The 24,717-nt window shown below is 39.9% G+C and overlaps 1 protein-coding gene across 1 annotated transcript in view; it reads left to right on the forward strand.

Annotated features, from left to right (window-relative positions):
* Positions 1-24,717, forward strand: part of LOC132829486 (otoancorin-like) — a 108,877-nt gene that overhangs the window by 20,130 nt on the left and 64,030 nt on the right. Inside the window, exons 2-7 of the mRNA XM_060846698.1 lie at positions 2,852-2,958; positions 6,245-6,279; positions 11,341-11,507; positions 12,130-12,305; positions 20,990-21,108; positions 24,517-24,653. Coding sequence (XP_060702681.1) covers positions 2,895-2,958; positions 6,245-6,279; positions 11,341-11,507; positions 12,130-12,305; positions 20,990-21,108; positions 24,517-24,653 — 698 coding nt within the window. The 5' untranslated portion in view covers positions 2,852-2,894. The remainder of the gene's footprint in view (positions 1-2,851; positions 2,959-6,244; positions 6,280-11,340; positions 11,508-12,129; positions 12,306-20,989; positions 21,109-24,516; positions 24,654-24,717) is intronic.

The following is a 24,717-nucleotide window of genomic DNA, read 5'->3' on the forward strand; positions in this document are numbered from 1 at the left end:
ACAATATATCACTCCTAGCACAGCGTGCTGGAAGCCAATTGAAATCTCCAAGTAAAGTAGAATTAGAGGATAATTATAATTTGACCAAAGGTAGAATTGAATGAGACTCAGTTCCACTTTTACAAATTTTAGATTACTTCCTCATTTTGGCATTGGGGTTTTTCACATTTGGGCAATTTCAATCTGACCCATCTCGGAAGAAAGCAATAAAAATGCTGTGTCTGCTGGTTTCCAACCATCTTTGTTCCAAGGCCAAATTTAACCTGTTTTATTGTTTCCAGAACTCTCCCCTTCCTCCCTACTAAGCTGAATAATTGTTTTGCATAAAATACTAAAACCCAGTATAATTTGAGAACATATGCGTATCTGTCTGTGGTATAAGATGAAGAGCTGAAAACAAATTAAACTGAGGCGCCACAGTGCCACCATTGGCAAGAGAATGTAATACCATGTATGGTACTTTTATAATAAGCATTTGCAATATTTTATCTTTAATCTGATGATGCATCCACACCCTGTTTTAATAGACCAGGAAAAAGCAATTTCCTTTGTGAATGGTTTAAAATAAAATTACCCATTTATTCATTTTCAGTACTGCCTATCATCATATAATGTAATCGGAACTGGTTGCAAAGGTTACTTTTTTATTATAACTGAGTAGTTGACTTCCTAATGATTCAAAGAAAGATCTGTTTTCCCCATTCTCCTGAACTTCTGGCTAAGGCTTTAGTAACCCACCTAACTCAAGGCAGGGAGTAGGCCAGTCATGCAACTAGTGTCCATACCATCTGCAAAATTAGCACAGGCAACCTAGTTAGTTGAAGGAATTAAAAAATAACACTGGGACATTGGTATTAGAAAAATGTCAAAACGTGTGGTGCTGGAAAAGCATATCCAGTCAGGCAGCGTCCGAGGAGCAGGAAAGTCGACGTTTCAAGCATAAGCTCTTCATCAGGAGTGTGTGGATTCTCCCGTTCCTCGGATGCTGCCTGGCCGGCTGTGCTTTTCCAGCACCACTCTCTTCAACTCTGATCTCCAGCATCTGCAGTCCTCACATTCTCCCTATTAGAAAAATGTGCCAACTGTGTAACATAACATCATATGAAAGAAATAAGGACATGGTAGGATATTCAGCTACTCAAACCTGTTTTACAATTTCAGAAAACCATGGCTGATCTATTTGTGACCTTCGTTTCACAAACCAACCCACCCCCCCACCCCCATTAATTCTTGACTCTTTTGACAATCAAATAGCTCACACCCAAACATATTCAATGCTTCAGCTTCCACTGCTCTCTGCAGAAGAGAATTCCAACCAAGAATTGAGTGCTGATAGAAAATGTACCACCTCAGTTCCATCTTGACAGGAATTCTGAGAATGAATTTGTAGCTTTAATTTAGAATAATCAGGGAAACAGACAGTAGCTTGCCCCTTGCACCCGGAGCATCTTGGAAGGAATTCATTCTCTTTTTCGGACAGCGAAAGCATCAAGGCAGCAATATCCGTTATGTCCCTCTCAGATTCTGAGGTATTTCCAACACATGATGGACAAAGAGAACCCATCGGTTCCACAATAGTCAGAAAGGCAGTTGAGGAGCTGAGCACAATTTTCTCCCACAGTGTTGGTGAGCTTGCAACTTTCATATGGTCCACATGCTTATTTAGGACAGTTGCACTCACCCAAACTTGATATGTCTTTGGGCCTGACCTCCTGTCAATTATGCCTCTTGCCCATGCAGGGTCACTCCCATGGTTCCTATACCAAACTTTGTGCCCCGAAATAAGCTCTGCCTAGCAGAGTCTTGTATCTGGCATTGGCATCCCTGATGCCGTATCAAACCACCACCAACCACCACCACCCACTCTCTCCCCCCATCAGCAATCACCACCCACTCTCTCCTCCCCCAACAACCATCACCACCCATTCTCTCCCCCTACCAACCCCAAGTCCAGGAAGATTTGATTTAACCTGCTGCGGATCTGCATTAGAATCCTATTATTATTGTTTAACTGAGCTCCAAATTCCTGAATAAATTCAGCAAGAGTGAAAGAATGACTGGAGGTGTTTTGTTTAGAGTATAATGTAATGGTAAGAAGAGAACATTTTTATAAGGAACCTTTGTCTAACAAACAGTTGCCTGAGTGTTTTCAAAACTGTCCAATGTCATTATACAGCTCATGAATTCTAAATCTGGACAAATGCATTTTGAGGGTACAGAGGACTTCAGATTTTTTGAGGGTGTACAAAGTGTGTGGATGAGTCGTGGGAGTATGGTGGACTCATGGATGTATTGACGGTATGTGTCATGGAGGTCTTGAAGACATGGAGGGAGCATGAGGCATGGCTAGAGACAGGGCTGTGCAGCCTAACAACAATGCTGAGAACTGGACTGAAGTCCCAGTTAATGGAGATGTGCCTTCACAACAGTCCACCTGGGTATTTGCCCACCTCTGTTGCTATCTTCTGTCTGCTTAGGGAGGCAATGGGACAGTATCCAGTCATTGTCCAGCCTGTCCTCATCACTTCTCAATAAAATTGTAGTGAGTGGGTGAGCACAGTTTCTCTGAAACAGGATCCCAGAGAAAGTAATCACCTTCACATTCTTATCTTGAATTGGAAGATCTAACATTAGAATTTGACGTATTAGAAAATTTACACCAGTAATCCTTTTATTTTGAAGTTTTTATCTTTGAAGTATGCTATTGTGTTCAAGTTCATTGCCCTGCAATTCTTTCTAACAAATCTACCCACATTAAAAACAATCAGGTTTTTTTGTATCTAACAATGAACAGTAAAGTTCTACATTCATTTGCTAACAATGTTCTTTGTTTCCTTTCCATTTGTTGAAGGTTCCACTTCTGATATTGGAGAAAATTTGGACAAAGAATTAAAATGGGACCCAAGTTCCAAGTCTTCATTTTCATTTGTTGCTTATGCTTGATTGATCAGACAACAGGTACAGTCATAACAGCCAGATAATCTGCTCAAAGAGCACTGAGGATTCTTTTCGATGTTTAAGTGTTGACAAAATTGTAGTGTGTGTATGATTTCTGCAGTTATATGAAGTATTCCAGTTTCAGATCTGATGTATCTCAACACATGGCCTTTCAATTCTGTTTTAGTGTGTTAATATAACCATCAGGAGAGTTTAGAGATATAAAATTTATTCAGTAAATTCTGAAGTTAAAAGCTATTGTGACCTCAAAACCTCTGTGTGCCATAAAACCCATTTGGCTCATTCATGTTCTCCAGGAAAGGATACTTGCCATTATACCCATTTAGATGTGACTCCAGATGTAAAGAAATTTTGTTGACTCATTGTTGTAGTCTGAAAAGGCCTATCAGGAGCTCAGCTGTTTTCAAGAAGGGGACTTCTGAATAGCAATTTCATGGCTTTGAAAAGCATCCACATTCAAAATTAACCTACTAAAAAGTGACTACTGTGAATCAAACAAGCAAATGGGTTCATATAGCCTTAAAAATAATGTTTGATTATTTAAAATGTATTTTTCTATCACTTGAAGGCTAATGGTTGACTGAAGTGCTTCTTTTTGTGATTAAATCCATTTTCAGCAATATTAATAAAACTGCATAAGATTGACATTTGTAATGATGTCAAGGATTCTTTTAACGCAAAAGGAAAACAATTATATTTTAAATTAATTCACCCTGGAAGGGTAATGGAAAGGTTTATGTTTCTCAATAAACAAGTATATTTGTCCCAAGAAGACTTGAAATTATTTGATCTTTTGCATTGACTAAACCAATTTTGGATAATGTATCTGACAAGCAAATGCTAACTAACAAAAAAATGTACTCCTTTCTTCTAATTCAATAAAAATAAAATCTAATTCACCTCTATTGTTGTTCAGCTCTAAGCATTCCACATAGAATAATGCATTTACTTTTGCAACAAGTCTAAAAACTGTCCCATTTCCATGCTCTGATATCTTTTAGTCCATATCAGTCCTACAGAATGGAAACAGGATCTGGGTTCAGGTCTTGCTTTGTGCTTACTCATCAAACAATTATATTAGAAGCCTTGCAGAGCAGGTTCACTCAACTGGTTCCTCATATCACATGAGAAAAGATTTGATGTGTTGAAGTATAGAGGAATAAGAAGGGATTTTATTGAAAAATGTAAGATTCTGAGGAGACCTGACAGGGTGGATACTAAATGGATGTTTCTATTTGTAGACGAAAGCAGGAATTGCCATTTAACACAGAGATGGGGGGTGGGGGTGGGGGAGGGGGGTGGGGGGTGGGGGGGATGGTGGGAGCGCGGGTTGTGAGTCTATGCAATTTTCTTTCAAAGAAAGTGGTAAAGGATGGAACATGAATTTTTTTAAGGGAAAGACAGATAGATTCTTGACCACTAGAGGTGTCAGAGTATGGGGGGTTAGGCAGGAAAGTAGATTTGAGGCCATTGTTCGATTAAACATAATCTCATTGAATGGTGGAGCAGTCTTGAAGGGCTGAATGATATATTCTTGGTCTTAATTTAAATGTTCAAATCTATATTTGTATGTATGCATCGGCAAAATCAGTTAGGTTCAAACATGAAGAGCATCCTTGTTTCATCGTCATGACTACTATTCTGCAACCCTTGCTGTAAGTGTCAATGTCAACTTGCCATGAGACTATATTCCATTACCGTGGTATTACTTTGTTTTATCTACAGTACAAAAATGTTTGAGGGACTTCTGTCCTGGCAGGTAGGAGATAGGTTAAAAGAAGGATATTACTAGAGTTGGAGGATTTGTGCTGTCAGGAGAGGTTGAATAGGCTGGGGCTGTTTTTCCCTGGAGCACTGGAGGCTGAGGGGTCACCTCATAGAGATTTATGGAGTCATGAGTGGCATGGATATGCTGGGTGGATGGTGTCTCTTGCCTGGGGTGGGGAGATCCTGAATTGGAGGGCTTTGGTTTGGGGTGGGAAGGGAAGGATGTGGAGGGTGCCTGGGGGGTGGAGTTTTCACATGGAAGGTGGTGCATGTGTGAGGTGGGTTGCCAGAGAGGGTGGTAGAGGCTGCTGCAGTTGCAACATTTGAAGGGCACCTTGATGGGTTTGTAAATTGGACAGGTTGGAGGGATATAGATTGGAAGCTGAGACTGGATTGGGTTGGGATATCTAGTCGCCATGGAAAAGTTGGACCGAATGGTCTGCTTCTGTGCTGACTGACTCTGACTCTAATATCCTACATTAAATGTTTCAGCTTAAAATTTGGAAAAGAATGGGAGGACAATTCGGGCTCATGCAACCAGGTCCAGTGAAGACTCAACACCTCCAACAGAGAAGGGATGGGATGAAAATCTGCATTAAAAAAAGGACAAAAAAAGTGTTTGTAAACAGTTTTCAATAAGTTGGCCATTGTGCAGACATATCTAGAGTTGCTCAGTTAAATGTGTAATCCGTCTCAACAAAGAATCACTGGCACATTGATATGTTGGATTAATCCAGAAACATCTTGAGCCAGATGGCAATAAAAATGCAAAATATCAAGGATGAACAGATGCAAACATAAAATGTATCCTGGTGGCTTCTCCAGTTGGCTATAATAGCTTTAGTGGAAACTCCACTAAGAGTTTCTGCCAATCTTCCATTTAGTTTATGGCAGTGGATCAGGACAAAACACTTTTAGGAAACTCCTGGCTTCAGGGCTGAATTTTAAAGCTGATTTCTACTTGCATTTTTACACTATATTTGCAGAATATGATCAGCTGATCATGCAGTAGACTAACATTATAGCATGAGCCTCAAATTTTCAAAATGGCTGAACAGAAGAAGTTGAATTTACCTTGCTCTGACGGCAGTCTGTGTTCAAAGTAAATTTATTCTGAAATAAATTTTGCACCAGTTTTAGAGATAAGACCTCTGGGTTTTCTTTCCTTTTTTTACTGTGCTCAGAGTATATCTGTTTTGATTATGGTAGATGTTATCATCAACAGCTGATTTCTGGAGCCTAAATGCAGCTAACTGAATGATACACAAAATTCTACCCACTCCTGAAACTATATGTTATCATCCATCAAACTGCCACAGGATTTAAAGAATACTCCATTTATTTCTTAACCTCTAGATGGGGAGATTAAAGAATCTCTGAATCTTTTCAACATGAAACTTGGTTGGCATTTTTTTCATCTGTTCATGTGTTACCAGTGCATCAATGGATAACAGTACATTAATAGCATTAACATTATTCACTATTTTATTAACATTTGATTTCTCTTTGACATTCAAAGGGATGCGTGGAGGGAAGGATAAAGACTCAAAACAGGTAAAAACAATGCACAATAAATTTAGTACTGTGAATAGAAAATTATATCAGTAATAGCATAAAAGGAAATAATTTTGTGCACCCAGAGCCCATTTTGCCAGGTCTCTCAAGGAAGTATCTCCTTTTCATTGGTACCAAACTCCAGTTGGATCACTCAATAAAATGATGTACTTGATTGTTATCAATCCTGAACTTTTAATTTATGTTCAATTAGCATTAAGAATGAAGGACTTTAGAATCAATGCAGCTCAGTGAATGCCAGCCAGAGATTAACTCTCTTAAAAACTTATCTATGGAGAGAGGCTGGATAGTTCCATATTGTTTTATTTACAGCAGAGAAGACCTAGTGGAGATCTGATTGAAGTGTTCAAGATTATAAGGAACAGGAACAGGATGGATAAGAGTCAACTGTTCCCTAAGTTGAAGGATCAATAACAAGAGTGCAAATGATTTAGATGAGATTTGAGGAAATTATTGTCACACAAAGGCTGGTAGGTAATCTGGAATACACTGCCTGGGAGGGTAGCAGAGGCAGGAGGCCCTACACTCTTTTCAAAATGTATGTAGATGAGCACTTGAAACATTCAAGGCTCTGGGCCAAGTGCCAGACAGTAGGATTAGTGTAGATAGGTTGGCACAGAGCCAATGGGCCTAAGGGTTTCTCCTGTGTTGTATGATTCAATGCCTGAAGATGTCTATTCCTACAGGGAATCAAATGCTTCTAAATGCTCATAGTAACTCTCTCCCCTACTCCAATTAATTATTTATTTTATTTTCTGCTCGTCCTGAAGGTACCGATTACACATATTTGAATCATCTGGCAGAACTTTATGATTGGTCATTCTTCACATATAAACTTGAACAGCACTCATAGATGACATTTTTGAGGCTAAAATCAATTCTGGCTTTGTCTACTAGCCACTGATATCCATAAATATAAAGGTTAAAGCTCATGTTCCTGACATAGCAGTAGGGATTCTCTGACTGATATTTCCATACCCTTAACCTTCAAACCAGTCACCAGCCTGACTTAGAAACATATCAGCATTTATTCAAGATCACAAGGTCAAAATGCTAGAATTCGCTCACTAATGACATTGTGGGTCCACCGACAGCACATGGACTGCAACAGTTCAAGAACGCAGCTGTCAATCGCCTTCTTGAGGGTAACTATGGATAAGCAGTGAATACTCACCCAACCAACAGTGCCTGCATCCCATAAATGAATAAAATATTACCAGGGACATTGTAAACAGCTGTAACATTGCAACTGCAGCTTTGACTAAGATCAGCCCAGAATAGCTATTAATCCTGAGGCCAACTTCATCTTTATGTCTTAGTCATTCTGTTAATGGTGTCCTCATCTTTAATTCATCCAGGCACCTTTAAAACCAATCAAATATTCAATAGAATTTGATATTTATATTGCAATGTATGCAATGAAAAATGCCCCATAGTACTTTGCAAAGGAATAGCCTTGAAATATAACACTGAATTCAAGATATAGGTATTTAAAGAGATCTTGTTTAATAGGGGAGATGGAAATGCTGATGATGGAGAGGTGAGCTTTAGGGAATTATAGAGTGTGTGGCCAAGATGCATGAAGGCAATGATGAGATAATGGTCACAGGTTACACAAAGTGTCAGAGTTATTTAGGAACGGACTTGTTGTGTAGGAGGAGTTTGTAGACTTGTTGTGGCTTCAGGGTCTGGGCTGCTGACTCGAGAGCCAGTGAAAGACCACATTACCTCTTCTCTGGGACCCCCGTGAACTATATGCCAATCGAGAACTTGTGAGGGCCATTGGTATGTCTTGGCCTGGTATAATAATCCTGAAAAGTGGAAGCCCTGACAAGTGTGAGATACCAGTCAGAAAGCCCCAGATTTTGTGATTACCATTGCCACTGAGGTGGCCATGACAGCTGGCAGAAATTCTCAAGCCCAGGATCACAGAGGACCTGGTCACCGAGAAGAAATGTGGATGCTCGTGGGCTTTTGGGGTGGGGGTCATAGTGGAGGGAGCAGGGTGGTTGGTAAAATGGGCAGGGGATTAACTCTCACTGGGACCACACTCATTGCAAACTTCAAGCTTGTCCATTCCCTTAGTCAGGCATAGTGAAATCCCTTATTCAAGTAATCTCTTATCCATGCCTAGGATTACAAGCTGACCAATGACACAGGCCCACATGCAACTGCTGGAGGGATCAAGCTATATAGTGATCTTTACTTGCCTTCATAAGGTCCTCAATTTGTAATTGGAAGGAGGGTGAGACACTAGCCTTACTGCTCCAAGATTATTTACAATGGAGGTATGAGGTGACAACTACCTCTAAAAAGACCCCACCATCAGGGATATATTTCCCTCCCCACCCCTTTCCACCTTCCGCAAAGACCGTTCCCTCCGTGACTACCTGGTCAGGTCCACGCCCCCCTACAACCCAGCCTCCCATCCTGGCACTTTCCCCTGCCACCGCAGGAACTGTAAAACCTGCGCCCACACCTCCTCCCTCACCTCCATCCAAGGCCCTAAAGGAGCCTTCAACATCCATCAAAGTTTTACCTGCACATCCACTAATATAATTTATTGGATCCATTGATCCCAATGCGGTCTCCTCTACATTGGGGAGACTGGGCGCCTCCTAGCAGAGTGCTTTAGGGAACATCTCCGGGACATCCACACCAATCAACCACACCGCCCCATGGCCCAACATTTCAACTCCCCCTCCCACTCTGCCGAGGACATGGAGGTCCTGGGCCTCCTTCACCGCCATTCCCTCACCACCAGACGCCTGGAGGAAGAACGCCTCATCCTCCGCCTCGGAACACTTCAACCCCAGGGCATCAATGGGACTTCAGCAGTTTCCTCATTTCCCCTTCCCCCACCTCACCCTAGTTCCAAACTTCCAGCTCAGCACTGTCCCCATGACTTGTGCGGACTTGTCCTACCTGCCTATCTCCTTTTCCACCTATCCACTCCACACTCACCTCCCTGACCTACCACCTTCATCCCCTCCCCCACTCACCCATTGTACTCTATGCTACTTTCTCCCCACCCCCACCCTCCTCTAGCTTATCTCTCCACGCTTCAGGCTCATTGCCTTTATTCCTGATGAAGCGCTTTTGCCCGAAACGTCGATTTCGCTACTCCTTGGATGATGCCTGAACTGCCATGCTCTTCTAGTACCACGAATCCAGAACCCATTTAAATTGCCTTTCCCACCTCTGAACTCAATATCAGAGTGTAGAAGATTCTGCCCCAAAGAGAGGGCAGACTATGAGTGGATTCAAACTGAAGGATAAGAATTTTAATTTTAAAATGTTAGGGGAATGGCAAGAGCTGAGAGTCAATGTCAGACAGCAGGAGTATGGCTAACTGACCTAAATATGGGCAGTGAAATTTGGATAAGCTAATGTTTATGGTGAGTAAGAGATGGAAAATGGGTAAGTGTTGTTGGAGTGGTCAAGCCTGATGGTAAACAAAATATGAATGAGGGTTTCAGCAACAGTTTGGGAAGGATGTGGGTGATGTTGCACATGTTGAAGTAGATAGGCTTGACCTGTAGAGAACATGGAAGCTGGAGCTCTTGCATGCCTGGACTGAATGCTAAGTTTATGAAAAATGTAGTTCAATCTGAGGTAATGGCTGAGTTGTTGAGGGCTGAATAGAAGTATGAAATTGATAGAAAGGAACTTTTTGGCAGGCCTCAAATCAGTGCAAAGGCAGTCTAGATATGACAGTTTTGAGGCAGCACTAAAGGGTATACGTTTGAGCTTCCCAATATTTAGTTAACTTTCTGTGCGGTATTTCAGAGTGAAAATGTTTCTCTTTAATGATCAACCGATTTAAAAGTTTAATTGGTCATGAAGCTGTGAAATAAAAGGCACAAATGCACTTAACATTACAAATGAAGGCCATGGTTAACACTTTATGGGTTAATTCATAATGGCATCTGAACCTGTGTATGAATTATTTCCAGTCTTGTATTTTGTTTAGCTGTTTGTGTTGATTATCATCTAGTGATTACCATGTTGCAACAGTAAATGCTTGCATGGTAATTATAGTCTTTATAAAGTCAGGAAAACTCCAGCATGCTTAATAAGATAATAATAGCTTATTCACAAATCTATTGATGATTTGAATTGTATGAGCAGAAACCTTGTATGCAAACAGTATACAGCTCTGTAACTAACTTGAAAGCAAATACATTTTCCTTGAAGAAATTCAGAAATAATCTTGGAAATTTGTAGTATTCAGACTAGACTTTTATCAGACTTTATAGCATTGCACATCAGTGACTTTTCTTCTCCAGAAAAGTGAATATTCATCATGCTTTACTTAGAAAGATGTAATTAAATTTTCCAATGCCAGTTCCCCGATAACCGAGTTTGAAAAAAGCTATCTCTATTGAGTACAGGCTAGGAGGAAAGATGTCTTTTCCATGAACTGCAAATAAATTTGAAACATCTTTATTATAAATGAATTCTTGATTTAATTAGTGCTTTGAGAAAACCAGTCCTCTCAAAAAGCTCCCCAAGTCAGTACCTTGTCTCTGCCAAGTTTGTTATGTTGGGTAGTAGATAATCAGCCAGGTTTCAAAGACTAATCACTCTCCAGTGATAACAGGAGGGGTTTAGATTCAGTTGCAGTCCTCAAGTATCTTGCTGATGCTCGATGTCCCACAATGAAGTGTTGTTGAGTGGTGCAGAGGACTACCAGTTTGCATGGCAAAGTCGCCTAACATGAAACAGCCCCACCTTTCATTCTGAAATGTGCTATGTGATGCTCACAAATTCTCCCACTTATTTGTTGTAGGCTTGTCAGAGAACCTGAACAGACAGTGTAAAGGCCTGGCTATTTACAGCTTAGTGTAATCAGAACTCAAACTGCACATTGTTTTGCAGCACAACATTTTGGTACAAATGCCTATTATAATCATTGAGACCAAGGGTTATGCTGAATAATGAATAGACCATGTAATCACACTGCTCTTGCCTTTCTGCACATATTTCAGCAATTTGTACCAGGATTATTGAATGCTTTGAAACCTTTTGATTTTGTAGGGTGCAGGAAGATGTAAAGGATGGGAAATCGATCTCAGGAACAACCTCACTGATCCAGGAAATATCTCAGAGTATATCAATGACTTTTATGAGAATATCAGCGATCTGAGTCCAGGTTGTGTCCGGTCGTTCAGCCTTAATGTCACACATTCCAATTTGGTGGAACTGTAAGTGTAGCAGGTCACCCTGTCTTGACATAACTCTTCATGCAATGTTGCTGACAAATAAAATTCAGTCTTGATTATTTTTTGAAACCCAATCTTTAAAAAAATACTTGAATAAACACTTGAATATCAAGTAATATTCATAACATTCAAGGCTATGGGTGTAGTGCTTGGTGGGCTGAAGGGCCTCTTGTATATTGTTTAATTTTTTAAGAAGTGGTGGAGTTTCTAAGTGTAACAGTTGAGTAGGAATATAACTAAAGCTCTCTGCCTTCATTTCATAACAACACTGCTTCTTGTCTTTGGTTGAGTTTTGCCAGTGGAGCACATCAGGCAATTTACACTAGGTGGTAATTTTCAGTTTGGATAAGGGTGAAAGACAAGCAATATCTGCTTCCATTCTGAAGTTTAGCCTCTCAGCACCTTCTGTTTATTTTTATGACTGCTCAAATTCTCTGGGTAAGGAAGCATTATTTTCCTCACTTCAGTTGTCACAAAATAAACAATATCATTCTTATCATTAGCTTACCTATATAAGTTGAGAATATATTTTCATACTTTATCTCACTTATTATTTCACACACTGTTTCATCTGGCAATTTTTTATTGGCAATTTTCATTGCAGGATGAAGCTTTTAAATGCCAAATATGATTACCTGAATCCAGGTACCAGGAAGCAGATTTATAAATGGGTTGAAGATATTTACACAAAAACACCAGGACCTGGAATGGACATCTGGAAACCCAAACCTCATGAGAGAAAATCAAAAAATCCAGATGAAAGTAACAACCCAGAAAAAGGTAACCAATCTGGAATTATGAATGTTTTGATGTTAAACCTGCCAAATGCCTCTCTGTGGAACTCTCCTTTCTCACTGCTGACCCTGTTGCTTTCGTTGTTTCATCATCTCTCACCAACCATCTGTGCATCTCATTCCAGAATATTGTTCTCTTGTGAAGAATGCTTTTCCCATCTATGGACTTCTTGTGAATGATTGCATTGACAAGTAGCCTTTAAGAAATTCTGGTTCAGGTGTGGTGACTTCTTGCACTTTGATGGAGCCTCCTCCCTGGCAATGCCTTTCTTCACTTGCCCTGGCAAGGTGGGAGCATTGGCGTTGTGGCACTTAGAAACAACTTACACCTTGACTTTTTTTCCTTCTTGAAGCATCTTCCCTTGTTTGGTACATCTTGAATTTCTTTTAAAATCATTGTTTTAAAGCTCCTTCCCAAGCACAATCAAGAATTTCTTACTGAAATCTCTTCAATGACTTATCCTTCAGCCTTTGTACCAAACCATTCTTCATCCTCTGATTTAGAATTCCATTCCATCGCATAACTCTCCCTCTCTCTTGCAGTCACTCATCTCTGTCCTCCCTATTTCTCTCCCACCATGTAAACTCTAACCAATGTTAATGGCCACTCACTTCACCTTACATCCTATGTGACCCTATTGTAGCAATCAATTGTGAGATTTTAGGATTCGCTTTAACTTTAATTGTAAGATCCAAGTCATATGTAAACAAAGATCAACATTTGAGGGCTTTCAAAATTATATTTGTTCTGATTAGTTGCACAACCCATTGCAGGTACAAGTGTGTTTTCACAGGAGTCACAGAATCTGTTAGGCTTATTAAACCAATACAAGTAAAATGATTCTTAATAAAAATAATGATTTTCAGTTGATCCACTTCAGGGCATCAGCCTGCGAGATTGATTGATTGATTAAGCCCTCATTTTTTTGTTTACTTCTGATGACTGAAGTTCTCTTTCTGTCTTCAGTCTTCTTTTCTGTGCACCAACCCACTAAGAATCATTCCTTATTAACCCTTGCTAGCCATGACTGCCTGTGCCTAATAAGACACTTTGGAATCTAATTGGCTTTCAATACATCGACAGTACATGATTAATCTCAGATTGGCTAGACAGTGTATGCTTGATTCCTAATTGGTTTCCTTAAAAGTGATGGTCACATAATGATATTTCCACCTCATACCTTCTGTATTATTCTTGTGATGTAAATCACATCCCTTTCTGACAACCTATCCCTCTGATCTTATTAACTGCATATATCTTTACCGAAATGATGTGAAACCAGAAGACAATGTGTGCAACTCTTTCAAGTGTGCAGCGTTACCTCCAAATGATTAATATCATCCCAAGTTAAAAATCTGAGTTTTCTCAGAAAACTGTCAACATACTTGAGTTAAAAGAATTGTTTGTGACTCCCCAAACACTGTTGATGCCTCAAACAAATAAGATCTCAAAATAACAATAGAAAATAATGTATATATATGTCTGTAAGTTTCAAGTTTAAGTTTCAAAATTGGGCTATTCAAAAGTAAAGTGGTATCCTTATGGAAAAACATTTCCCTTCAATACATTTTCAAATTTGTTAGCCTAATTTATATGTTAATTTCCATTACAAAACCATAAACGGGTGACTTTTCTTCGGAGTCTGGCCATATACATTTTCTTCTTTTCATGAAGTATTTTACCACTAACTACAATTGAACATTGCAATTTAATTCCTCACTTGCTTTGTCAAGTCAAAATTACTGAAAAAACCTTAATCCTGGACATTGATTGGTAGTTTCTCACAATTTCCATGTACAGGTCATTCTGATATTCCACACGTTTCATTACCGCAAATTCGCTGTAACACGATTGACGAACTTTCTGAAGTTTCTAAAGTGCAAACTTTTAAAACATATGTTGACTGCAATGCGATTACGTCGCCTACACTTTAAGCACTGTTTCTAAAGTGCAATTTTTCTCTAATGCAGAGTTGAACAGGAACGCAACCATTGCATGATAGAAGAATTATCTGTATCACTCTGCAACCATATCTCCTGCCACATTCCGATCCTACTTCATTCAGTATCTGTCCTCAGAAAGGCAACATTTAGATTCACACTTTCAAAATCCTGGTTGATTAGTCTTTGCTCCTCATTGTGCCACAATGTTTACATAGATGCTAATTTGCTAAACCGTACCTCTCCATCCACCTTTCATGCTCTCGTCATCAATGACACAAATCCTCCTTCTAATCCTTGCTGTTACTCCTGGGACAGTCTTTATTCCTTAACTCACAGGCCAGAAAGGATTTTCTGGACTTCTAGTCCAATCATGTGTCATAGAATCATGGAGTCCTACAGCACAGAGACAGACAATTTGGCCTGAACTGGTACCATGCCAACCAAAATGTCCATCCACACTAACCGCATTTCCCTGCACATGGCCCATATCCTTCTTATCCTTTCCTATCCATGTATTTGTCCAAATGTCTCTATATATTGTTAATGTACCTGCCTCAACCACTTACGCTGGCAGCTCATTCCATACGTATATCACCCTATGTGTAAAAACGTTGCCTTTTATTCTTTCCCCTCTGACCTTAAACTAAGGCCTTCTCGTCCTCGATTCCCCAAACCTGCAAAAAGACTGAGTGCATTCACTCTAAACCATGCCTCTCATGATCTGACATACTTCTATAAAGTCCCTCCTCAATCTCCTATGCTCTAAAGAAAAAAAGTCCTAGTTTGTTCAACCTCTCCCTATAATTCCGACCATTGAGTCCAGGCAACATCCTTATAAATTTCTTCTGCACTCTTTCAAGTTAAATAACATCCTTCTTATAACAAGGTGACTAAACCTGAACACAATACTTCAAGTGTAGCCTCACCAACATCCTGTATAACTGCGACATAATTTCTCAATTTCTATAGTCAATGCTCTGACTGATGAAGGCTATCTGATGTGCCATCAGATCTGGCCGGACTATTTAAAATGCTGGTACTTCTCTCATCAGGATCACTTTGGAATGCAAAGGTACTGCAAACCACCTTGTTAAAAAAAACTCTCCCTTCCATCTTGTACATAAAGAGCTGATGGATTTGTTTATCAGTAAGAATAAGACTATTTCATCAGCTACTTCTGACACTTTTCCCCCTTCCACTAACTGATCTGACCAAACTATTTACAATGTTCCTTTCTTCCTTAATCTCAGTTCTTTCCCTAGCTATTCTATTCTCATGCTCTCTCTAAATTTATTTTAGACAAAACACTGCTATTTCCATGCTCTTGTTTCTAACAAATTACTGAATACCTAATTTCCACTGCTGGGCCCAACATGGCCCCCTGATTTTGTGAACAGTTTTCTCTCTCTTCAGCTCTTCTCTAATTCTGCTGTTATCGCTGCTCACATCAAAACCAAACAACACTTTATTAAACCATTCATGCAAACTACTGTATATCTCCAGCCCTCTTTTCCTCTTAGGAGAGGTCCTTGAATGTGTTATCACCTTCCAAATCAGTTCCACCTTTCTTCAAATTCAGGTTTCAATTCTTCCAATCAGATTTCTACCGACATAGCAGTGTCAATGTAGTCCTTATCAAAATTACTAATGAGATCTATGTGCCTGTTATAAAGGTTAGAGTTCACATCCTATCCTTTTTGGCCTCTCTGCAGCCTCTCACATGGTTGACTGAACCAAACTCCTCCATTGTTGTGTGAGACTACAATCGAATGGTTCCATTTTTATAAATCTACCCATAGCTAGAGGATTATTTCCAATGACTGCTCAAACCATTGCCCCGAGAATCCTCCATAGATATATCCTTGGTTCACTTCTCATCTACATACCGCCTGTCTGTAGCATCATCTGAAAGCACATACTATTCACATCAAAACTGATGATATTTAGCCCTATTCACCACATCTTTCTTGATTCTTCGAAGTAGCTAAATCATCAGACTGCTTATTTGACATGTCTTACTGAATGAGATGGAATTTCCACCAAGGCTGAGGCCATTTTCATCATCCAAACTGTTATCTAACTATTGAATCTGCCCCATGGTCCCTGGTAATTGTCTGACCTTAAATTAGATATTTGTAATCTTGGTGGCACATCTGGTCAGTCAGTGAGCTCCTGACATTCTCAACATCACCACCTCAATGCATTCACTGCTGAAATCCACATTCCTGTCTTTGTTAGCCTTTAGTTTTGACCATTCCAATGAACTCCTGACTAGACTCTCATAAAGTCATCCAAAATGCTCTTCTCTACATCTTAACTCATATGAAATCACAATCACCCTACTTATGCCTGTGCTTGCTGACCTGCATTAGGACCAAGCCAAACATCACAAAATTCTCAACCTTGTTTTCAAATCACTCTAAACTCTCCTATCCCTAACTCTCTAACCTTCTTCAGACCCACAACCTTCTGAAACATCTGTGCACCTTTAATTCTGGGCTGAGTATTCCTGACTTTAAGGGGAGGTGATGGCTTAGTGATATTATTGCTGCCTGTTATTTCAGAGACCCAGGTCATGTTCTGGGGACCTGGGTTCAAATCCTGCCACCACAAATGGTGGAACTTGAATCCAACAAAAATCTGGAATTAAGAGTCTAATGATGAGCATGATTTGATTGTTGGAAAAACCTATCTGGTTCACTATTGTCCTTCAGGGAAGTAAACTGCTGTCCTTACCTGGTCTGGCCTACATGTGACTCCAGACCATCAGCAATGTGGTTGACTCTTCATTGCCCTCTGGACACTCAAAGCTGGCCTGACCAGCGACGTCCTCATTCCATTAATACGTTTTCATTGCGACACTCTTTAAAACCATTTTTTCCTGACTAAACTTTTTTAATTGAACACTTCCCTATTTTGGCTCAATGTTGTATTTTATAACATTGCAATGAGAGTTTTTGGAGTATTGTTATTAAATTAGCAATGCTTTATAAATATAAGTAATTGCTATGAACTGGATCAATGATGTAGAAAATGTTCATGCACAATATTCTTCTTTACAACATGTGTATCATTTACTATTACCTCTAAACATACTCTGCATATCACAATTAAAATATCATTGAGATTTTGGAATAGATTTGTCACTCAGGTTGTGGATCAGATTCTTCAATTGACCAAATAGAAAAGAGAGAGAAAAAAATAATTTCCACTGTCCATGTTCATCTTGATAGTCTGGTTTGTCCCCAACTATTAGTCCAGTGAATAATCAATTACAACTGAGCACATAATGTGTGAATTCAAACAATTCTCTACCTGGCTGAGCAAGGACAGAACAATTTGATTCCAGCAACAAGACAAAGTAAAATTATTCCAGACCATAATGAGCAATTGGAGATAAGATAACCTAATATATATCTTTGATGAAATTCACATCTCTCAGGAAGCTTTAATCTATCATCATAACTAATAAAAGCAGTAATTATAATCTTTGCACAAACGCAATCATGCGAATAATAATTCTTGCAGCCTTATAGATGTTATCACCATTCCTTTTATTTGGTTCTTTCTGTACACTGTCCTTTATTTGTTCATTCTATCTAGTGACTGGCGAGTTTCAAATTCTACCTGTGTTTCCACCAATGATCTCAACAAGTGGCCCACACAGCTTCATGGAATCCTTAAGTACCAGTTTGGCTTAGTTGGTAGCACTTTTACTTACAGCAAAGACTTACGCACATTGACTGCTCAGCACAAGTCACATGCAAAAAAAACTCTCTTGACAATACTTAGAGAAAATATTTTTAAAAATAGGATGCCCTGATCAGTATTTCTGCTGCAAACAAAAATGCCCAGAATAATTTCCTATGTACAAATGGACTGCCACAGTTGTCTGATGAAATTGTGAGAGTTGTCAGGTCCCATAGATTTGCAGAACTGGAGTCAAGACACAGTCTGGTCCAAAGATGAAGTGAGGTTATGGAGCAAGCAATAAGTGGACTAAGATCAATAAATCTCATTTATTCAGTCTTTCATGAAGTTTTAAAGTGTCCCTCATTTTAATATGTTTCTATAAATCCTTACGTCAGTGCTTAAAATGAGAACCAACTATTGTAATTGTTCTCATTGCAACTCCTATCTTCCTCTTTTCGGGATTTTCTCTCCAGCTGTTGTTTTCAGATTTAACATTTGCCTTCTTGTTCACCAGAGAAAAGAATATAAGAAAGAAACAAATGTGAACAGAAGTAGATCAGTCGGCCCCTCAAACCTGCTCCACCACTGTGAAAGATAAAGGCTTATCTGTCCCCAAACCTCAAATCCACTTTCAAGCCAACTGCTTAAAGCCCTCAAACCGCTGATATTTTGAAAAATCTATCTACCTCTTCTTTAAATACTTTCAACTATATAGCCTCCACAACTCTCTGTAGTAAAGAGTGCCAGGCATTCACCATTCACCACGCTAATTCTGCAGTCCTGCCACATCCAGTCATGAATGATGGTGGATAATTAAGCAACTCGCTGGAGGAGAAGATTCTACATGTACCCCCATCTTCGATAGTGAAAAAGCACAGTGCATTAGTGCAAAAGAGAAGGCTGAAGTTTTCCCAGCAAATCTTAAGCCAGAAGTACTTGGTCTCAGTGTCAGCATCCTCTCGTGGTTCCCTCGCATCATAGATACCAATCTTCAGCTAATTCAATTCACTCCATGTAATATCAAAAAATGGTTGGAGGCACTGGATGGTGAAAAGACTATGGATTGTAACAGCATTCCAGCAATAGTTCTGAAAATTTGTGCTCCAGAATTTGCCGTTCCCCTAGCCAAACTCCACCAGTACAGTCACAACACTGGTATCTTTCCAACAATGTGGAAAAGTCACACCAATTTCAACCTGGTCAATCACAACCACAAAAGCCTATCCTAGATCTTCAGTTAAATGATTGAAGATGTCATCAACAATACCAGCAAGCAGTGCCTGCTCATCAATAACCTGCTCAGTGACACCCAGTTTAGGCTCCACTAGGATCACTCACCTTCTGACATCATGACAACCTTGGTTCAAACATGGACAAAAGAGCTGAATTCCAGAGATAAGGGGAGAGTGAGAGCCATTGACAACAAGGTCACATTAGACTGAGAGTGGCATGAAAGAGCCCCAGCAAAACTGGAATCAATGAGTATTAGGGGCAAACTCTCCAATAGTTGGACTCATACCTGGCACATCAGAAGATGGTTGTGGTCATTGGAGGTCAGTCATCTCAGCTCCAGGATATCACTGCAGGAGTTCCTTAGGGTAGTGTCCTCAGCCTAAGCATCTTCAGTTGCTTCATCAATGACCTTCCCTCCATCACAAATTCAGAAATGACGATGTACAACCATTGGTGAACAATGTTCTGCACTATTTGCATCTCCTCAGATACTGAAGCAAGCCATGTTCAAATGCAACAGATCTGGACAATATCCAGGCTTGGACTGACAAGTAACAAGTAACATTCACAGCACATAAATTCCAAGCTCTGATCATCACCAATAAGAGACAATTTAACCTGCCCCTTGACATTCAATGGTGTAGTCTTCATGAATCCAACACTAGTAACATTTCTGAGGTTGACATAGACTAATAGGTCTTTGGACTCACTCCATAAACACAATGGCTACAAGAGCAGGTCAGAGACTAGGAATATAGAAATGGGTAAGTCAGCTCCTAATTCCCCAAAGCTTGTCCATCATCTACAAGGCACAAGAGAAAAAGTGAGGATTGTAGATGTTGGAGGGTCAGAGTCGAGAAGTGTGGCACTGGAAAAGCACAGCAGGCCAGGCAGCATCCGAGAAGCAGAAGAGCCAATGTTTTCGGCATAAGCCCTTCATGAGGAATTCCAGCTTTTCCTGTGCCACACTTATTAACTCTCCAAGGGACAAATCAGGAATGTGGTGGAATATTCCCCATTTGCCTAGATGGATACAGCTCCAACCACACTCAAGAAGCTTGACACCATCAAGAACCAAGCAGCCCGCCCAGCTGGCACCACAAGCATCCATTCCCTTTGCCACCAATGCTTAGTAACAACAGTGTATACGATCTACAAGATGCACTACAAACATTCTCCAAAAAAACCTTTGACAGCACCTTCATACATGGGATACATGGGAACACCACCACCTTCAAGTTCCCCTTGAAGCCACTCACCATCCTGACTCAGAAAGACATTGCCGTTCCTTCATTGCCGCTAGGTCAAGATTCTGGAATTTCCTGCCTAAAGGCATTGTGGGTATACTGACTGCACATGGACTACAGTGGTTCAAGAAGGCAGCTCAACTACTCAAGAACAATTAGGGGCAGGTGATAAATGCCAGACCAGCCATCGACACCCACATCCCATGAATGAATTTTTTAAAAATGTTTCTAATAGTGACCATTACTAAGACTAGCTTAATATTTCAGAACTATTCATAGACCTTTAATTGCACTCTAAATGTGAACTGAAGTCCTCAGAGTATCGGCCTTTGCCTTTAGATGACTCACCCAGTGACTTTACACGACACCAGTCTCCCCCGATGCTCTGTCTTAAAAGTTGTTTTTCACATCACCAAATAAAATCCTATACTCGAGGTAGGCTGCTGTCTGCCTGATGAGAAAGTGTCATGAATGTATCGATAAGCCAAAATCCTGATTCCATCTGTTGATGCAGTTGGAATCATTTACACTGTCTCTGTATTTTTCCCCTCAGGGAAAGGGAAAGGCAAAAAAAATTGGATCACCCTTAATGTTCTTAACATACTTGGCCGTTTCATTGTGCAAGCACCTACTTCTACTCTCGAGAGCATTGCAATGGGTAAAAATAATACGGTAAGACTCTGATATGATTAATTTTAAGAGCTCTTCAATATGCCTGTACTTTTCAGAGTCTGCATTTCACCTCTGTCATTTTTTTATACCAGTTCTACTATTTTGACTTACTGAACACCTTCCACTTGACTCCTCCGAACGACCCCATATCCTTTACTAATCTGATGCCAAATAGTTTATTCGTTTCAGAATTTTTAACATCTCTGCTTCTTGATTTTCTCCAATCTCCTGCACTTTATGATTGTGATTTGCAAATATTGTGATTTGTAAACAATGTATATGTTCAAGTTTGGTAATAATCAGCATTAGAAAGGTTGTGTGCAGGACAAAAGCAAAGAATTGAATTATAATTAACTGAAGACCATGGGCTATGATTTCCTGAGGGACTGTGGCAATGACGCCAGTGTAGTCCTGTTTTTTACATTAAGAAGGATCTCCACATTTCTGGCAGGAGAATCTGATCATTGATGCTACAGTTAGGGGAGAAAATACCTTCAATCCAACTGTGTCCTCATCGTGCAGGATAATCAGAATCAATGTCTCCTTTTACGTGGCAGTAGTTGCTGTATTCTGGGATTCAAATGTCTAGGAGATCATGCAAACACATTGACAGCTCCCTTGGAAGAGTAAGAATGTAAGGTAAGAGTGAAGGTCAGGTACCAAGTGGGTAAGGTAGTTGGGCACAAGCTTGGATTGATGTCAGATAAGTGTTGAGTGTTTAGGATAGGTTGGAGATTGTGATGCAGTGTGGTGGCCAGATGAGGTTGGTGTTGATTCTGACAAAGGAGAGAGTGGAAATGGACAAGGACATTAAAACATGTTGGGTTCTAGGGCAGAGAAGTGTTTTGGGTCTTGGCGGGGGTGGGTGGTGAGAGAGGGTGGGTAACAGGTCCTAGGTTTGTCAGGTCCTTGGTGGGAAGGCAGACTTTTCCTTCTGCCATTGGCGGAACCAATGTTGTGTGCTGGGAGGTAGACTGAGAGTGTCACCTCCTTGTGGGAAGGTGATAGGAGGTGAGATGTGAGAATGTCAGGTCTAGGAGAGTAGGGAGTGGTATCAGCTCCTGGGGATAGGGACATGTCAGGTCCAGCAGCAGCATGGACAGGGCAGAAAATCAGAAATTGATTAAATAAAAACTCAGGAGGTCTGGCAACATCTATGGACAAAAATCAGAATTAGCATTTTGGGTTGAGGGACACTTCCTCAGAGCACCAAAACATAAACTCTGATTTTTCTTCATGGATGCAGCGAGACCTGCTGAGCTTTTCTAGCAAGTATTGTTTTGCATCTGCAGTTCTTTCAGATTTTATTTTTCAAGGAAAGGGTGTTGGCTCAGGTTCTGGAGGGTGTAAGGAGCCAGGGCTGTGTAATTGGAGGCTGAAGGGTGAGATGGAGTCAGTTTAATAATTACTCAGGAGTAGTTTAATATTTCACAGGTGGCTACTGAAGTAACTGCAGCAGAGTTCTCCACTTTAAAAGGCTAATTTTGGAGGCTTTCAGGCACAAGTCACTGGCAAATGGGAATCCTCTATTGATTAAATAGGTCAATGGGCTGAAAAATGGCAGATGGAGTTCAATCTGGATAAATTAGAGGTATTCTTGTTTGGTGCAACAAGCGAGGATAAGGCCTTGGGTAATGTAGAACAGAGGGACCGAGGGGTTCCGGTACATAATTCTTTGAAGGTTGCAAATCATATAGACGGGCCAGTTAAAAAGTCGTTTGGCACGCTTGCCTTCATTGCTCAGTTCTTTTGACTATAGGAGCTGGGAAGTCATGTTGAGATTGTGTAGGACATTAGTGAGGCCTCCTCAGGAATATTGTGTCCAGTTCTGGTCACCGAGTTATAGAAAGGATATTATTAATCTGAAGAGGGTTCAGAAGAAATTTATCAGGATGTTGCCGGGTATAGAAGATTTGAGTTATAAAGAAAAGCTGGACAGCCTGGGAATTTTTCACTGGAGAATAGGAGGTTGAGAGGTGACCTTATTGAAGTTTATAAAATAATGAGAAGTACAGATAGAGTTAATGACAATTGAAATTTTCCTAGGATGGGGGATTTCAAGACTAGGGGCCACATTTTTAATGTGAGAGGGCAGTGATTTCAAAAAAGACATGAGTGGCAATTTTTTTACACAGGGGATTGTTTGCATGTGGAATGAACTTCCTGAGGAAGTGGTTGAAGTGGGTACAGTTACAACATTTAAAATACATTTGGCTAAGTACACGAATAGAAAGGATTTGGAGGGAAATGGGCCAGGAGCAGGCAGGTGAGACTAGTTTATTTTGGAGTTATGTTCGGCATGGTTTGGTTGGACTGAAAGGTTTGTTTCTGTACTGTATGACTCCATGTACCAGACAATACCCTTGGGCTTTGCTACATCAAGGTTTCTGCAGGGGCCCAACATGTAAGTCCATCTATAGAAACAGTTGTTTGACCATCAGAAAATCGAGACTTACATTCCACGTTAGGGAAGGGACAATCAAAGAATGATTATTCTGCAATCAGACTTAAAGACTTGTTTTAAATCTTAGGGGAAGAGAAAAGAGCAAAGAAAAATGGCAGGGGTTCTTTGGGAAAATGGATTGATAAGAGAATAATAAGACAGGTAGGAGGAAAAGTGGAGCTGAGTGAGAAAGATTAAAAAGAGAAAAGTGAAAGGACAGAAGAGGAACACGGACATGGCAGGAGACAATGGAGGATTTCTGAGACAACTGGTGATTTATCATTGTTATTTTTGACTCCCTGTTGACCAGCAGCAATTTTCCTACTTAGTTTTGGGAAGTAGATAAATTAATTGTTGCCAAAAGAGGGTTCAAAAGAGTTGCTTTATTAACAGTTGGGGTCAAACGTAATGACAAGAGACATGTAGTAACTGATAGACTGCATTGTGGCACAATTATGATTGTCTAATGTACTGCTTTTCATTTTAATGTGATGCATCAACAATTAAAGTTTGTTGTATGTAAGCCATTAATTTGTGTTAAATTCCTAATCCTAATGATAAGGAAATATATTTTAATCTTTCAAAATCTCCTTTCCCAGTTTTCTTTCATTTGTTGACTATATTAGATGACTTGTCTGCCTGCACATCCATAATAAAGAAGTCACAGTTTGACTTATGTTCCATTTCCTGTATGAACTGTTCACTTGAGATTGTTTGGACTCATACCCATGGGAGAAATATGAAAATGTTTAAACAGCTCCCAAGAGTCAATGATAAGGAGCCCATCATTTTGAACTTATGATTTCCAGCCAGAAAATAAAAGACTGAAGTAGATCAATGTTTGGTCACTTTGTCTTATCATGGAAAAGATTTTTCATGTTACAACATGACTGGAAACCCCATTCTGTTTGAATGAATTGCAGTATCAGTTTTGCCTCATATATTTTAAATGTGACTATTTGCAGGTATGCCAGCTCTTCAAGACTTCCTCTGACCTTTTGGACAGGCTGTTTGATCTCACACCTGTGCAAGCTCGCATATTCTTAAAAGGACTTTATAACTGTGTTGATGTTGACACCAAGAGTGAAACAGTAATTGCCAAGTAAGATTATCAACTTTTAAAAAAAAAATTACAGCTTCTTAACAAAATCTTAACAATGTGTATT

This window comes from Hemiscyllium ocellatum, chromosome 29, assembly GCF_020745735.1.
Source record: "Hemiscyllium ocellatum isolate sHemOce1 chromosome 29, sHemOce1.pat.X.cur, whole genome shotgun sequence".
Classification (NCBI taxonomy): Eukaryota; Metazoa; Chordata; class Chondrichthyes; order Orectolobiformes; family Hemiscylliidae; genus Hemiscyllium; species Hemiscyllium ocellatum.